Here is a 15,886-nt window from a genome sequence, read left to right on the forward strand (position 1 = left end):
AGAGAGGGGGTAGGAAAAGAGTACGAAGATAAGGAAACTAGGAAATGGCTCTCTAATCTTTGCGCTTCTTTCCATGACAGGTGCCAGCAGGCAGCATAGAGATGTGACGGTGTGGAAGTACAACAAGATGGGCTGCATCACAGTGTTACGAAGCAGGCAGCCCGTGGAGTGCCTGACTTACAGTGAGTACTGTGCAACAGGAGCAGAGACTGTACGCCTATTCCAGTTCACCATCAGCTCCGGCAAGATTAATCCACTCTGTTCACTGATGAGTTTCACACTTCAAGTTCATGTTTAATGAAAGGAGTCCCAGCAAGTGATGGGGATGAAGGATCAGTTTCTGGGGAATTGAGCAGCATAATTGAGTTTGAGACAATTCAGCCTAAACTCAATGATATGCTATCTCTTTGAGTTGGAAGGTTGTGGGTTCAAGCCCGACTCCATGGACTTGAGCATCTCGCCTAGGCTGACATTCCAGTGCTGTACTGAGGGAATGCTGCACTGTCAGAGGTGCCATCTGTCAGATGAAACATGAATTCAAAGCCCTGTCTGCCCTGTCAGATGGATCTAAAAATCCCATTGCACTATATTTATCTCTCAACCAAAAAACAGGTTATCTAGTCATTATTTCACTGCCATTTTGTGGGATTGGCTACCGCATTTTCTCTGACAACACCAGCTACACTTTCAAAACTTTCTCATTGGCAGTAAAGTCCTTAGGGATGACCTGTGGTTGTGAAAAGTACTCTCCCTGTGATTGGATGCATTCCTGGAGAGGGAAGGGGTTAAGAGATATGATAAGAAGGCTGGTATGTAACGTGTCAACAAGCTTGTTGGACTTTAAAGTCCTTTTCCGAAACCATTCTCTCCTTCTTAAAGGCTTCCTGCTACAAGTGACTAATGGAGCAGGAGACAGTAGGATGGATTATTGCCATAACTGCCTGGACATAAGGTGGCTCCTGGGTGGAGGGTAGAGAAAAAAATTGCGTAGAGAGGATGGCATGGCCATTAACAAAAGGAAGAAAATTGAGCAGGACCCATTTAGAACCTGCCTGACTCCATGCAATATTTGCCTCTCCACCTAGCTGGACTAACACCCAAAATATTTATCCCATTGTTTTTTGGTCACTTGCGAGGTTTGCAAGTGACCTGATGAGGTGGCATGTATGGAAGCTGTCAGAATTGATGCACCCAAACATCTGTTTTGGAGGTGGGGGTGGTGGGTGGAAGTAAATAGATAAGACTGTTAATGCAGGGGCTGAATATGGTACTCAAGACAAGGCTCCCATACCAAATGGGCTTGGCTGTCTCTTGCAGCTGGCAAAGATTTTTATGCATCCCCTTCAAATAGCTGCTGCTCATCTCGCAGAAGCCCCTGTTGCCTTGGAATGCATCCTCTTCCAGGGCCTCCATGACCAAGCTGTTCTGCAAGGCAAAGTTATTCAGTAGACAACACATTCCTGCGATCCCTGAGACCATAGGTAGACTGTAATGCAGAGCAATATTGGATTCTTGATTTTATAAATAGATGTGTCGAGGACAAAAGTCTGGACGTTATGCTAAATATTTATGAATCACTGGTTAAGCCTCAACTGGAGCACCATGTCCAATTCTGCACACCCCCATATGCTAACAAGGATGTAAAGGCCTTGGAGAGGATGCAGAAGAGATTTACTGGAATGGTACCAGGGACGAGGGAGTTCAATTGTGTGAAGTGATGAAAGAACCTGTAATTGTTCTCCTTAGAGCAGAGAAGTTTAAGGTGAGATTAAATAGAGGCATATATAATGGGTTTTGATAGAATAAATAAGGAGAAACTGTTTCCACTGGTGGGATGATCAGTAACCAGAGGACGCAGATTTAAGATAATTGGCAAAAAAAAAAACAATGGGACGAATGAGAATTGTTTTTATATAGCAAGTTGTTATAATTGAGAATGCGGTGCCTGAAAGTGTGGTGGAAGCAGATTTAATTTGCCGGCATGGACACAATGGGTTGAATGGCCTCCATCTGTCCCATAAATCTTTCTATATGATTCCAATAGTAACTATCAAAAGGGAATTGGATATATAATTTGAGAAGGAAAAAAACTGCAGGTCCACAGAGAAAGAATAGTGGAGTGGGACTAATTGGATAGCTCTTTCAAAGAGCTGGTATAGGCACAACGGACCAAAAGACCTCCAGATCTGTAAGATTCCATGATTTGAGTACTTCTAGACCAATCCAAACTCTGGAAGAATGCATTCAAAATTCCAACAGGGATTTCTGTGAGGACTCTTGTGAAAGAATGGACCTCATTATAGAATCCATGTGAGCTACTCCGATATTATCAGCTATGGCTGGAGAGAACAACATTGATCTCCCAGGAGCCACCTAAAGTTTAGTTTAGTTTAGTTTAGAGATACAGCACTGAAACAGGCCCTTCGGCCCACCGAGTCTGTGCTGACCATCAACCACCCATTTATACTAATCCTACACTAATCCCATATTCCTACCACATCCCCACCTGTCCCTATATTTCCCGACCCCCTACCTATACCAGGGGCAATTTATAATGGCCAATTTACCTATCAACCTGCAAGTCTTTGGCATGTGGGAGGAAACCGGAGCGCCCGGAGGAAACCCACGCAGACACAGGGAGCACTTGCAAACTCCACACAGGCAGTACCCGGAATTGAACCCGGGTCACTGGAGCTGTGAGGCTGCGGTGCTAACCACTACCCCACTGTGCCACCCCAAAGATCAGCCTTTCTGGGTGAAAGAGTGTAGGCACATATGATTGTCTTAAAACAGTCATTGTGGGAAGCTACCTTGCATTCCCTTGCTCAAGGTGGTTCTTCTGGTTGCATTTCATTTTGCATAAAACGGCTTCTGTATTTCCCTGCATTACAACAGTGACTGCACTTCAAAGGTACATTTATTGTCTGGAAAGTGCTATAGGACATCCTGACGATGTGTAAGTTGCTATAAAAATAAAATTTGCTCTTTTCTTTCTGTTGTAATGCCCTGACTGCCAGTGGAGGCCGACTCATTGTGAGCTTCCTGGCTGATGGCTCAGTACCATACAGGGTGGGGCATTTACCCACTAAGGATGGAGCTGCTCTCTTAAGTGAATTCTAATTAATAAAACTATTGTCTGAATTACGCCATGTGCCCTTTCCTCCCTAGCCCAGAAGGAGCCAATGCTCTTTTTCAGTGGACACAGTGACGGGACAATTCTAAAATGGGAACGACAACAGTCATCTTACTTCCTGTACAGGTCAGAGTTCATGCTGAAACACACTTTTTATTGTGCCAATTTCCGCTGCTGTAGGTGTTTACTGGGGTACCCCTTCAAATATTTTACCCACTGGGCATCATTCAACTGTGAGCCCAGACTCTCAGGCCATCTGATGATGGAGAAGGACACCACAACCGAGATTCAAATTAGATTGATTTCTCACAGAAAGTAACATTTTGGGATATATATATAAGTAATTTGAGTCAATCATGTTTGGGAGAAGCAGGTGGCTTTGGATCTATGATTCACAAAGCTTTCCCTCCACCGGGAGTTTCCTCACATCATATCTGGGTCTGTTGTGGATAACAGATCGATTGCCATAATTTGTCAACAAATCCATTATCATTGTATCATACGACGGCCAGGATCGTAAAAGGTGAACTGGATAGGCCTTGGTCTTTTTTCATCCAGAAATTCCAATGATCTTGTTTCTGAAGCCCTAATTTCCAGCACTAGTTGCTGGATTGAGATTGAGTGGGAGCACAGGCCAATTTTCACTGGGCCATTGTAATCGAGCATGATTTCACTGTGAACCCTTTGTTAGAATTTGCAGGTATGTACCTGTGTGTAACAATCCCTTAACATCAGACCACTGATTCTCTAGGCCTCCTGGTGTTAAGAAGTTCCTGACATGGTTTATTGAGGGGTTGTTTTTTAAGTTTGTCCCCTGCAGCTTAATTCTGAAATTGCTCTTCAATTATCCTTTGATCTTCGGTTCAACCCACATAGTTCCTACTAACCAGCTGCTGTGATGTTGTTTCCCCTCCTTCAGTCATGAATTGTTCAATATGTTTGAAGCACAGTCCAAAAGAAAGGACATCTACAGCACCACCAAAGTGACGAGGAACACCAGTCGCCGAAAAATCAATTCAGTCTATCATCCTGTAGACGTAGTTTCAAGTGCGGGAAAGGAATCATCAGGAGTCACAGCATCACATAAACCCATTCAACCACCTAGCTTTACCAGGTAAATCTTAGGATTCAGCTGGGCCTCAGTTGGTAGCACTCTCACCTTTGAGTCAGAGTTTGTGGGTTCAAGACCCACTCCAAAAACTTGAGTATACATTTCAGGCTGACACTAACGTGCAAACGAGACATTAAACCGAGTCCTTTCAGGTGGATGTAAAAGACCCCATGGTACTACTTTAAATAGGAGTGGAATTCTCCCTGGTATCCTGGCCAATATGTATCCCTCAACCAACATGACAAAAACAGACTATTTGGTTACTTAGCTCATTGCTGTTTGTGGGATCTTGCTGTATGTAAATTTGGCTGCCACATTTTTTATATTACAAAAGTGACTACTCTTCAAAAGGACTTCATTGGCTGTGAAGCACTTTGGGATGTCCTGGGGTGGTGAAAGGCGCCATATAAATACAAGCTCTTTACATGGACAGCAAACATCTTTGTGCAAGAAGGCATACGGCATGCTTGCCTTCATCAGTCGGGCATAAGAGTATAAAAATTGGCAAGTCATGCTGCAGCTGTACAGAACCTTAGTTAGGCCACACTTAGAATATTGCGTGCAATTCTGGTCGCCACACTACCAGAAGGACGTGGAGGCTTTGGAGAGGGTACAGAAGAGGTTTACCAGGATGTTGCCTGGTCTGGAGGGCATTAGCTATGAGGAGAGGTTGGATAAACTCGGATTGTTTTCACTGGAACGACGGAGGTGGAGGGGCGACATGATAGAGGTTTACAAAGTTATGAGCGGCATGGACAGAGTGGATAGTCAGAAGCTTTTTCCCAGGGTGGAAGAGTCAGTTACGAGGGGACATAGGTTTAAGGTGAGAGGGGCAAAGTTTAGAAGGGATGTGCAAGGCAAGTTCTTTACACAGATGGTGGTGAGTGCCTGGAGCTTGCTGCCGGGGGAGATGGTGGAAGCAGGTAAGATAATGACGTTTAAGAGGCATCTTGACAAATACATGAATAGGATGGGAATAGAGGGATACGGTCCCCGGAAGTGCAGAAGGTTTTAGTTTAGGCAGGCATCAAGATCGGCGCAGGCTTGGAGGGCCGAATGGCCTGTTCCTGTGCTGTACTGTTCTTTGTTCTTTGTAATGTTCAAACTTTGCCTCATATGTGACAGGGGAGTTGGTAGGGGCTCTGGACAGGCACATCATCACTTCTTCATTTGACCTACAAACCAGAGTCCAGGGAGCAATTTCTTTACAGAGCTACAAAATATGGAATAGATGAGCAGATGGTAAAACTCTCAAGTTGTTTAAAAAAGCTAAGAAAGATAAGCTAAAAGAACTTCCATTGATACAGTGCCTCTTTTGTTCTCGGTACATTCCAAGATAATTCACTTTTGAAGTGTAATCACTGTTACAACGGAGGCAAATTTGCAGAGCCAATTCTCATAAAGCAAGATCCCACAAACTACAAATGACATGAATGAACAATTAATTTGTTTAAGAAGGACTGTGGTTCATGTCACCGGGATACCAGGGAGAACTCCCCTACTCTCATCTAAATAGTGCGGTGGGATCTTTTGCATCCACCTGACCAAGGAAATGGGACTTAGTTACTATCTGTTCTGAAAGACGGGACTGAACAGTAATCGAATAAAAATTTGGCACTGAGCCACAGAGAGATATTAGGGCAGGTGACCAAAAGCTTGGTCAATGAGCTTGGTTTCAAGGAGTACTTTAAACAAGGAGAGAGCGATAGAGTGGTGAGAGGTTTTGGAAGGCAATTCCAGAGTTTAGGGCCTAGGCAGCTGAAGGCACAGCCACCAATGATGGACCAAGGGAAGTAGAGGTTTTTTTTTATTCATTCATGGGATGTGGGCGACACTGGCCAGGCCAGCATTTATTGCCCATCCCTAATTGCCCTTGAGAAGGTGGTGGTGAGCTGCCTTCTTGAACTGCTGCAGTCCATGTGAGGTAGGTACACCCACAGTGCTGTTAGGAAGGGAGTTCCAGGATTTTGACCCAACGACAGTGAAGGAACGGCAATATAGTTCCAAGTCAGGATGGTGTGTGACTTGGACAGGAACTTGCAGGTGGTGATGTTCCCATGCATCAGCTGCTCTTGCTCTTCGAGGTGGTAGAGGTCGCGGGTTTGGAAAGTGCTGTCAAAGGAGCCTTGGTGCGTTGCTGCAATGCATCTTGTAGATGATACACACTGCTGCCACTGTGCGTCGGTGGTGGAGGGAGTGAATGTTTGTGGATGGTGTGCCAATCAAGCGGGCTGCTTTGTTCTGGATGGTGTCGAGCTTCTTGAGTTTTGTTGGAGCTGCACTCATCCGGGCAAGTGGAGAGTATTCCATCACACTCCTGAGTCAGGAGGTGAGTTACTCGCCGCAGGATTCCGAGCCTCTAAACCTGCTCTTGTAGCCACGGTATTTATATGACTACTCCAGTTCAGTTTCTGGTCAATGGTAGCCCCTAGGATGTTGATAGTGGGGGATTCAGTGATGGTAATGCCATTGAATGTCAAGGGGAGATGGTTAGATTCTCTCTTGTTGGAGATGGTCATTGCCTGGCACTTGTGTGGCGCAAATGTTACTTGGCACTTATCAGCCCAAGTCTGGATATTGTCCAGGTCTTGCTGCATTTCTACACGGACTGCTTCAGTATTTGAGGAGTTGCGAATGGTGCTGAACATCCCCACTTCTGACCTTATGATAGGAAGGTCTTTGATGAAGCAGCTGAAGATGGTTGGGCCTAGGACACTACCCTGAGGAACTCCTGCAGTGATGTCCTGGAGCTCAGAAGATTGACCTCCAACAACCACAGCCATCTTCCTTTGCCGAAGAAGGGTCACTGACCCGAAACGTTAACTCTGCTTCTCTTTCCACAGATGCTGCCAGACCTGCTGAGTGAATCCAGCATTTCTTGTTTTTGTTCCTTTGCGCTAGGTATGACTCCAACCAGCAGAGAGTTTTCCCCCTGATTCCCATTGGCTCCAGTTTTGCTAGGGCTCCTTGATGCCATACTCGGTCAAATGCTGCCTTGATGTCAAGGGCAGTCACTCTCACCTCACCTCTTGAGTTCAGCTCTTTTGTCCATGTTTGAACCAAGGCTGTAATGAGGTCAGGAGCTCAGTGGCCCTGGCGGAACCCAAACAGAGTGTCACTGAGCAGGTTATTGCTAAGCAAGTGCTGTTTGATGGCACTGTTGATGAAACCTTCCATCACTTCACTGATGATTGAGAGTAGACAGATTGGGCAGTATTTGGCTGGGTTGGACCTGTCCTGCTTTTTATGTACAGGACATACCTGGGCAATTTTCCACATTGCCGGGTAGATGCCAGTGTTGTAGCTATACTGGAACAGCTTGGCTCGGGGTGCAGCAAGTTCTGGAGCACAGGTCTTCAGTACTATTGCTGGAATATTGTCAGGACCCATAGCCTTTGCAGTATCCAGTGCCTTCAGTCATTTCTTGATATCACGCGGAGTGCATCGAATTGGCTGAAGTCTGGCATCTGTGATGCTGGGGACTTCAGGAGGAGGCCGAGATGGATCATCAACTTGGCACTTCTGGCTGAAGATTGTTCCAAATGCTTCTGCCTTATCTTTCGCACTGATATGCTGGGCTCCCCCATCATTGAGGATGGGATGAGGGTGCACAAGTGGCCAGAATTGGAGGAACACAGAGTTTCCCAAACAAGAGTGAAACCAACTGGGCAAAGCTGATATTTCCAAATAGTCTATTTTGTGAGTGAGATCACGAGAGTAACAGAATGGGGTAAAATGTGGCTAAATAAAGAGGGCAGTGTGTTGGGCTGACTCTGGGCCTGTGTATCTTTATGAATGCTCATGGCAGCCTGACGTCTCACTGAGAATTTCTGGCTTGCAGGTCCTTGTTTATGGAAGACCTCGATTTGCTAATCCTTGCTGCTGACGATGGAAATATTTACCTTTGGGGCTTTGATGACTCCCTTTCTAGTATCCTCAAGATGATGCCTTCAAATAGTACACAAGAGCAAGATAAGACAAGGGTGAGGGAGCACCCAGAGATGGGCTGTCACATTCTGCCAGATCAAAAGAAGGCAGTTGGTATAATCTTGACTTGAGTTTTATTGCTTGTTTTCGAATCATGAAAATTGATTTACCAATTAGGATCTCTTGGGGCTGGGTTTGATTCTAATTGGGGGTGCTGGGGGTGGAAGGGGAGGGGAGCTAGTGTTTGAGTACTACAACTGCCTGTCCATGTGACCGTAACACATCACACTCAAATTTCCTAAGGCAGGTCTAATTAAGTAATCGGGCCATTCATAGCAAAGACACTGCTGCCTTTTGGTTTACTACCATTAGAAGGGAGGGAACTATTAGTACTTCAGCAATTAAAATGATACCATTGATTACTTGGGCTAATGTCAGGGAGCAGCAGAACAGTGCAGCAATGAGTGAGAATCGAACAACCTTGAGGAGGAGGGTTGGCTGCAGGGAAGGCTCACAGATTTACTGGTGCTTTGGTGAATGTCCTTTAAGCAGAAATGAGGATTAGAAGAGAAGGGATCCTAGGGAATGAGGGCAGGAAGCCCCTTGAGCAGCTGGTGCAGACATTCTGGAGGAAGAAGAAAGAGTGAGAAAGAGAAACAATTTGTCTAGTGCCTTGTACAGCCACAGGAGGTACCACAGCACATACAGCCAACTAAGTTCTTATGTTAAGTGTTATAATGTGGGAAACAGAGCAGCCACTTTGCACACAGCAAGGTCTCACAATCAGCAATGTAGTCATGACCAGATATTCTGTTTTAATGATGTTGATTAAGGGATAACTATTGGCCAAAATGCCAGGGAGTTAGGCCTGGACTATTTGAATGAGGCCTAGGAGTTAAAACAGCCCAGGTCCTCACGTCAGTGAGTCAGGACGAGGCTGCTACTTTCCCCATCCACCCCAACACTCACCTCTCACCCCAGGTTAATATTGGGGCTCTGGTGACCAACAGATAATGAATATTAAATTGGGCCGCATAGCAACCATTTTTCAGGCGCTATACAGCTGCCTACAATCCACAATGGCATTCAGGAAGCTTGTGCACCACCCACCATATTGCTTTAGGATAAGCAAGATGTGCCCCTAACCCAAGCCTGCAGCAGATATTAGGACCATTACATCTGGATTTTCATGCCTGCTTCAGGACCCCGCTGCAATTTTGGTTTACCCTGAGGCAGCCAGCACACTCCTGGAAAACCAACCCTAAACATCGCAGACGCAACAACAGGCAATTATTTCCCCCAAACACCATTTTGATCACTGCCACTCACAGTCCCAAACTCCAGGCATCCCAAAGCCCCCGATCCCTCCCTGACCACCGCCCCCCAACCCAACCCCAACTTCGAGGACCCCAAGCCCGAGTCTAACCACTCATCACAAACCAGAAACTTGCAGGATCCATTATGTGCTGTTTCCTCCCGCAGAGCCATCCTTGAAGCTCACCGTTCATATGAAGGATATTAACAATGGGTGGGGTCTGGAAGGGTGCGAGGGGGTTTGAGGGGGGAGTCAGTGCTCCCGAATTTTACCCTCATTCTGCCTGAACGCAAAACGTAAGGGGAACCACACCAATCCTAGACTCTCAGCGGAGACATATCATGGAAGAAAGTCTAGTCAGAAAAAGGGCGACAACATCATAGTGACTTCAGGCGATCACTGGGATTGTGGGGCTGGTGTTGCAAGAAGTTGAAGGTGAAAGTTAATTACATTGATCTAGGGTCTGAGCCACAAAATGAAATTCACTTCGGGCAAATGGAAGAACAATTTCTCTTTGGCATTTTTTCTAGAGATTCGAAGTCTTGTTGGAGCAAACTGTTGACAGACAGTACTCTCCAGTTGAAGAGGAGAATGGTTCGATCAATAATCGTGTCTCAGGTAAAGGAAATGATTGAGAAACTGGCCAGGTCTGAATTATCATGGCACATACGGAAAGCCAACAATCCACCACTCAGAATCGGTTCTGGCCAGCTGACCAAAGGCATCGGTTTTGGCTCCAGCAGATGACTGGGCCCGTTTACCAAATGAGTAGCGGAGCCATATGGAACAGAAAGGTTCCAGGTTCCCTGGTCTGGGTGGAGTTAACTGATCTCAATGCATCAGTAAATTTCCAACAGTTGGATGTCAGAAGCCCTGAGTTGGAAATCCCATTTGGGTTATTGCTGCAAGGATGAGTATTTTAAACCATTGGCCTAGAATTATATAGAATATAAAGCACAGAAACAAGCCATTTGCCGCCACAAGTCTGTGCAGGTATTTTTGCTCCACACAAGCCTCGTCCACTCTACTTTGTCTAACCATATCAACATATGCTTCAATTCTTATCTCCTTCATGTCTTTATCTGACCTCTCCTTAAATGCATCAATGTTGTTCACCTTAACTACTCCTTGTGGTAGCAAGTTCCACATTCTACCTAATCTCTGGAGAAAGAATTATCTCCTGAATTCCTTATTGGATTTATTGGCAACTATCTTATGTAGATGGCCCCTAGTTATAGTCTCCCCCACACAATGAAACATCTTCTCTACATATACCTTATCAAATCCTTTTATAATATTAAAGACCTCTAACAGGTCACCCCTCAGTCTTCTTTCTTTGAGAGAAAAGAGCCTCAGCCTGTTCAATATTTCCTGATAGATATAACCTCTCAGTTCTGGTACCTTCCTTTTAAATCTGTTTTGACCTTAATCAGTGCTTCTATATCCCTTTCATAATATGGAGACCAGAACTGTTCACAGTATTCCAAGTATGGTCTAACTAAGGGTCTATTGAAGATTAGCACAATATCTCTGCTTTGCAGTTATACCTCTCTAGAGATGAACCCAAGTACTTTTTTTTCATGGCCGCATTAATCAATGTTGCTACTTTTAGTGATTTTGCTGAAAATAGAGACATGTCGTTGAAGCTTTTCATCTTGCACTCATCAGCACAATACGCAAGAATAACCAATGTAAGGGAAAACAACAACTTATACTGCATGAGAAGAGAATGCTGATCGGTTGGCAAATGAACTCTGATTGGTCGAGGTGTTGTCATGGAGAATGCAGCAGTTTATGGTGACTGACAGTTAACTGCCAAGCTTTGTTTGAAATTTAAACCAAGCAGCTTGACTCTGGTCAAGGCATTGTCCGAGGAATGAACCAGTGAATGGCTGTCACTTATTTTGTTCAGCTGAAACAGGCACAATGTGCGTACATGTTCTTTCTGTCTGCAAAGAACAGGGCCTTGTGTATTAATAAATGTAGCTTTCAGTACATGCAAATGCACCACACTGCGAGCCCTACTGACAATCTTAAATTGGTTGTCAGCATAATTCTTAGCACACTGCAGATTATTTAACAAATTTTGTCCAATCGCAGGATCACGTCTAATGTTGGACACTGTGTTTTGAGTTTTGCAAGTGCAGGCTGCTTGGGTACGGCCTGTACCTTGCCTGTTGTGAACAGCAGAAGGGACATGTTGTTTGATATGATCCACCAGTCTTTGGGACATATGGCCTATATATCTAGCATCACACTGCCATTGAAATTCATATATTACATTACGCATGTTTGTGATAGGCAGAACGTCTTTTTGGCTTGATGGCAGCAACCCGTTAGCGGCAAAAACCACATGTGTTGCTCCTGTATAGTAGCAGCATGAAACAGCTAGCTTTACCTGTTTCTCAAATTATTGGGGTACATTACCCTTGCAGGGTAATTCGAGGTAGAATGGCCACTTTTCAGGCCCAAAAATGACAGCCTTAGGCCCGTTCATAAGTTTGCGCAATATACAGCGAGAAATTATCTCATCAGAGAAGTCATTGTCATGCAGGATGTCTTTGATTCACCCTATTTCAGCATCAAGCTTGCATGGTGAGCAAATGGCTCAGGCCCTATTTACGAGGTTACCGATAAGGCCAATCTTATGGCATGTGGAACTGTAAGAATCCCAATGCGTGTATTGACCAGTAAAGGTAGGTTTGCAGTAGACTGTGGTCGAGAACTCCTTAACAGATTTCTCAACTAGTACTTCAAGAAAAGGGAGTTCATTTAACGGCTCCATTTCAAAGGTGAATTTGAGCACAGGATGGAGCCCATTAAGACGTGCAAGGAAATTATTGCATGCATCTGCGGATTCAAATATAGCAAATGTATAATTTACATATCAGAAATATGCAAGAGGTAGGCAGTTAGGTGTCATTCCATCAACAAAGTGATTTCTGACAACGTAGCGGCTTGCTGACATCATCAGTGTGCTCCAAGCTGCACATGCACAGCTACATCCTGCCAGGACTAAGTGGCACATGCGCAGGATGGTGTCAGCGCGCAGCGCCAACGCCATAGCTTATCCATGCCTGGTCCATCTTCGCGCATGCGCAATACAGCATCATCGGGTATCCAGCCCCGCACTCGGCTGGAGGAAGCGGCTGAATGGGAGACCTTGAGGCTGGAGCTCTCCCCCCTCAGCCGCTCGCTCTGGACCTCGCTGCTCCCTTCCCCCTTCCACTCCACTCCCCTGGCCGATTGTTCCCCGCTTCTCGCCACCCCGCTCTCCAGTTGCTCGCTCCCCGCATCCCCCCACCGGCTTCTACCCCGCCCTCTCCATCCCGCTTTCCCGCCCTTCCTCCAGCCGCTATCTCGAGGCCATGCCTCTTCCCTCCTCTCGGCCACTCACTCCTACGTCGCTCCGTCACCCCTTGTTTCCTTGGGCGGTGCATTGAGACCAATCAAACTGCGAGGAGGGAAGTGGCGCGGCATGGAGCTAGCAGTTGGAGGGGGTTGGGGGGGGGAAGCAGGGAGAGAGCAACCAGAGAAAAGGGTGCCAGGGAGAGGGGAACAATTGGTCAGGGGGTGCAACGAGGTCTGGAGCAAGCGGCTGAGGGGAGGAAGCGGCTGGTAGGGAGGGGGAGAAAGAAAGTTGCCGAGTCAGGGGAGAGTGGCCTTTGGGGCAGGAGCTAGTAGCTGCGTTCAGGTGAAATCAGTCCTGGTCAGTCATATAATCGAATTGCAATAACGAATTGGCAGCACATTTTATACTCTGCCCAATTTCCAATGGAAATGCAATCATAAAATTCCTTTTGCATTTAATAGGATTACTGGAAGATTAAATGGATCTGAGGATTACAGTTAGTATCCTATTCTACACAACTAGTATATTACTACGCTTCCATCCAACTTAATGTATATTAGTTTGCTAGAACGATCTAACCATAAGCATTTCCTGTGATAAATTGAGCAGCGCCATCTTTAATCCTGGCAGCTGCCTAAACGTCGCAGACACTGATGTTCCAGTTGAAGAGCCTGCATTTGCGCATGTGCAAGTACTGCGCCACCTAGTGGCTGCCTTTTCAGCAAATGCAGCCTTCCATCAAAGGCACCATTCTCATGGAACCCAACAAAGATGTTTGCGAGAGCTAGGCCTAGAAGGGATCCCATGGCAACACCATCTATTTGGGCATACACGATGTCTTTAAAACGTATAAACAGGCCTAAGGCCATCATTTTCGGCCCAGAAAAGTGCCTAGTCTAGCTCAAATTGCCCTGGAAGGGTACTGTGTCCCAAAAATTTGAGCAACGGGTAAAGCTAGCTGTTTCAACTGCTACTATGCAGCAACATTTGTGTTGCTTGCCACTGACAGGATGCTGCCATCAAGCCAAAAAGACATCCTGCCTATCACCCAAATGAGTAATGTGATATATGAATTTTAATGCCAGTGTGATGCTAGGTATACAGGTCATATGTCCCAAAGACTGGTGGATCATATCAAACAACATGTCCCTTCTGCTGTTCGCAACGGGCAAGGTACAGGCCGTACCCAACCAGTCCGTGCTTGCAAACCTCAAAACACAGCGTCCAACATTAGATGTGATTCCGCAATTGGACAACATTTGCTAAACAATTTGCAGTGTGCTAAGAATTATGCTGACAACCAATTTGAGATTGTCAGTCGGGCTCGCAGTGTTGCGCATTTACACGAAATGGAATCTAATATATTAATACACAGGGCCCTGTTCTTTGCAGACAGAAAGAACATGTATGTATTTCAGCTGAACAAAATAAGTGACAGCCATTCGCTGGTTCATTCCTCAGGGCAATACCTTGACCCATCAGAGTCAAGCTGCCTGGTTTAAATTTCAAACAAAGCTTGGCAGTTAACTGTCAATCACCGTAGACAGCTGCATTCTTCATGGCAATACCTCTACCAACCAGAGTTCACTTGCCAACAAATCAACACTCTCTTCTCATGCAGTATATATTGTTGTTTTCCCTTACGTTGGTTATTCTTGCGTATTGCCCTGATGAGTGCAAGACGAAAAGCTTCAACAACATGTTTCTATTTTCAGCAATACTCAAGTTCTGTACTACCAAACGACTACTTTAGTGATTTGAGTATCTGTATCCCTAGACCCCTTTGTTCCCCTACAACATTTGGACTCTTATTTTGCAGGAGTACTTGGCCTCAGTATTCTTGCTGCCAAAATGTACCAACTCACACTTATTGATATTGATATTCTTTTTTCAATTATTGATGGATTTTGTATTTTGCAACAATCTTCCTCACTATTAACTTTACCCACCAATTTGGTGCCTTCTGCCAGTTGCCTTCAGCTGCCTAGGCCGTAGCTCTGGAATTCCTTCTCTAAACCTCTTCTCTCTCTGTCTCTCTCTCTTCCTTTAAACCTTTCTGTTTGATCAAGCTTTTGGTCACCTATCTTACTATCCCCTTATGTGGCTCAGTGTCAAATTTTGTTTGATAACTCTTTTGTGAAGTTTAACTACATTAAAGGCCCAATTTATGTGAGGGTTGGTGTTGCTGTGTTTTGGTAGTAAGAGCGAAGGCCATTTTGCCTAGACTGTTGTGAAATGGCTGGAGGAAGCCTTTTTGCTATTTAGTTTTCTTCTCCCTATTCCATTTTTCTGAGACCCCATTGCCTGCCTTGTTTGGCCAAGAGAGCGGGCAATCGATATTTCTCCGCAACTACTGTCAATAATTAACCAGCTGCTGAGTTGCGGTCACGTGGATGATTTCCTTTCATCAGGGCCCCAGGAGAGGCTAATCAACTGGATTTGAATAACAGCAGAGATGGCTGAGAGATAACTGCTGTGCTCATTGTATGCGGAGCAGAGACCAACTGGGGCCCAATTTTAACCCATTTAAAACCCATTCACTTAGAGTTAAAATCAGTCCTTGGATAGACTAAGGCAGGAGCAAGCTTTTTTATTTCCTTAACCTGCAATTCTGTTATCGATGTAATTTTATTCCGTCATGCTGCAAAGTCTTTGCGTTTTTCATATGATTGAACACAGAATGATACGCGAAGCGAAACAACCTTCTTAGCCTGAGCTGCAGAGGAAACAGAGACTCTTTGTCCTCAATGACTCCCCACCATTACCATGTTTCTTCTTGCACTCATCCCTTGAAACCACTGGATCTTGCAAGGGTAAAGATCCTAGGCAATTTGACCATGGAGTGCTTCAAAGTTGTGCCCAAACCTGTGCACTTGACATTCACAAGTGTGCACATTCCAGCAGGGGTCACTGATCAGGAATCAGAAAAAGGAACCCAAGGTGATTGATTCCCTCCCCCTCTCATATTTACATTTTACACAAACAATCAGGTTTTTAGAGGGATCCAAGTTTGATCCTCAAAAGCCTTTTTCCTATGCTACACACAAA

The 15,886-nt window shown here is 45.3% G+C and overlaps 1 protein-coding gene across 1 annotated transcript in view; it reads left to right on the top strand.

The window, feature by feature from the left end:
- Positions 1 to 15,886, top strand: part of LOC137375556 (uncharacterized) — a 78,164-nt gene that overhangs the window by 42,974 nt on the left and 19,304 nt on the right. The window contains exons 7-11 of the mRNA XM_068042903.1: positions 81 to 182; positions 3,169 to 3,259; positions 4,053 to 4,247; positions 8,086 to 8,227; positions 10,017 to 10,104. Of these exons, the coding sequence (XP_067899004.1) occupies positions 81 to 182; positions 3,169 to 3,259; positions 4,053 to 4,247; positions 8,086 to 8,227; positions 10,017 to 10,104 (618 nt within the window). The remainder of the gene's footprint in view (positions 1 to 80; positions 183 to 3,168; positions 3,260 to 4,052; positions 4,248 to 8,085; positions 8,228 to 10,016; positions 10,105 to 15,886) is intronic.

Source organism: Heterodontus francisci, chromosome 12, assembly GCF_036365525.1.
Source record: "Heterodontus francisci isolate sHetFra1 chromosome 12, sHetFra1.hap1, whole genome shotgun sequence".
Classification (NCBI taxonomy): Eukaryota; Metazoa; Chordata; class Chondrichthyes; order Heterodontiformes; family Heterodontidae; genus Heterodontus; species Heterodontus francisci.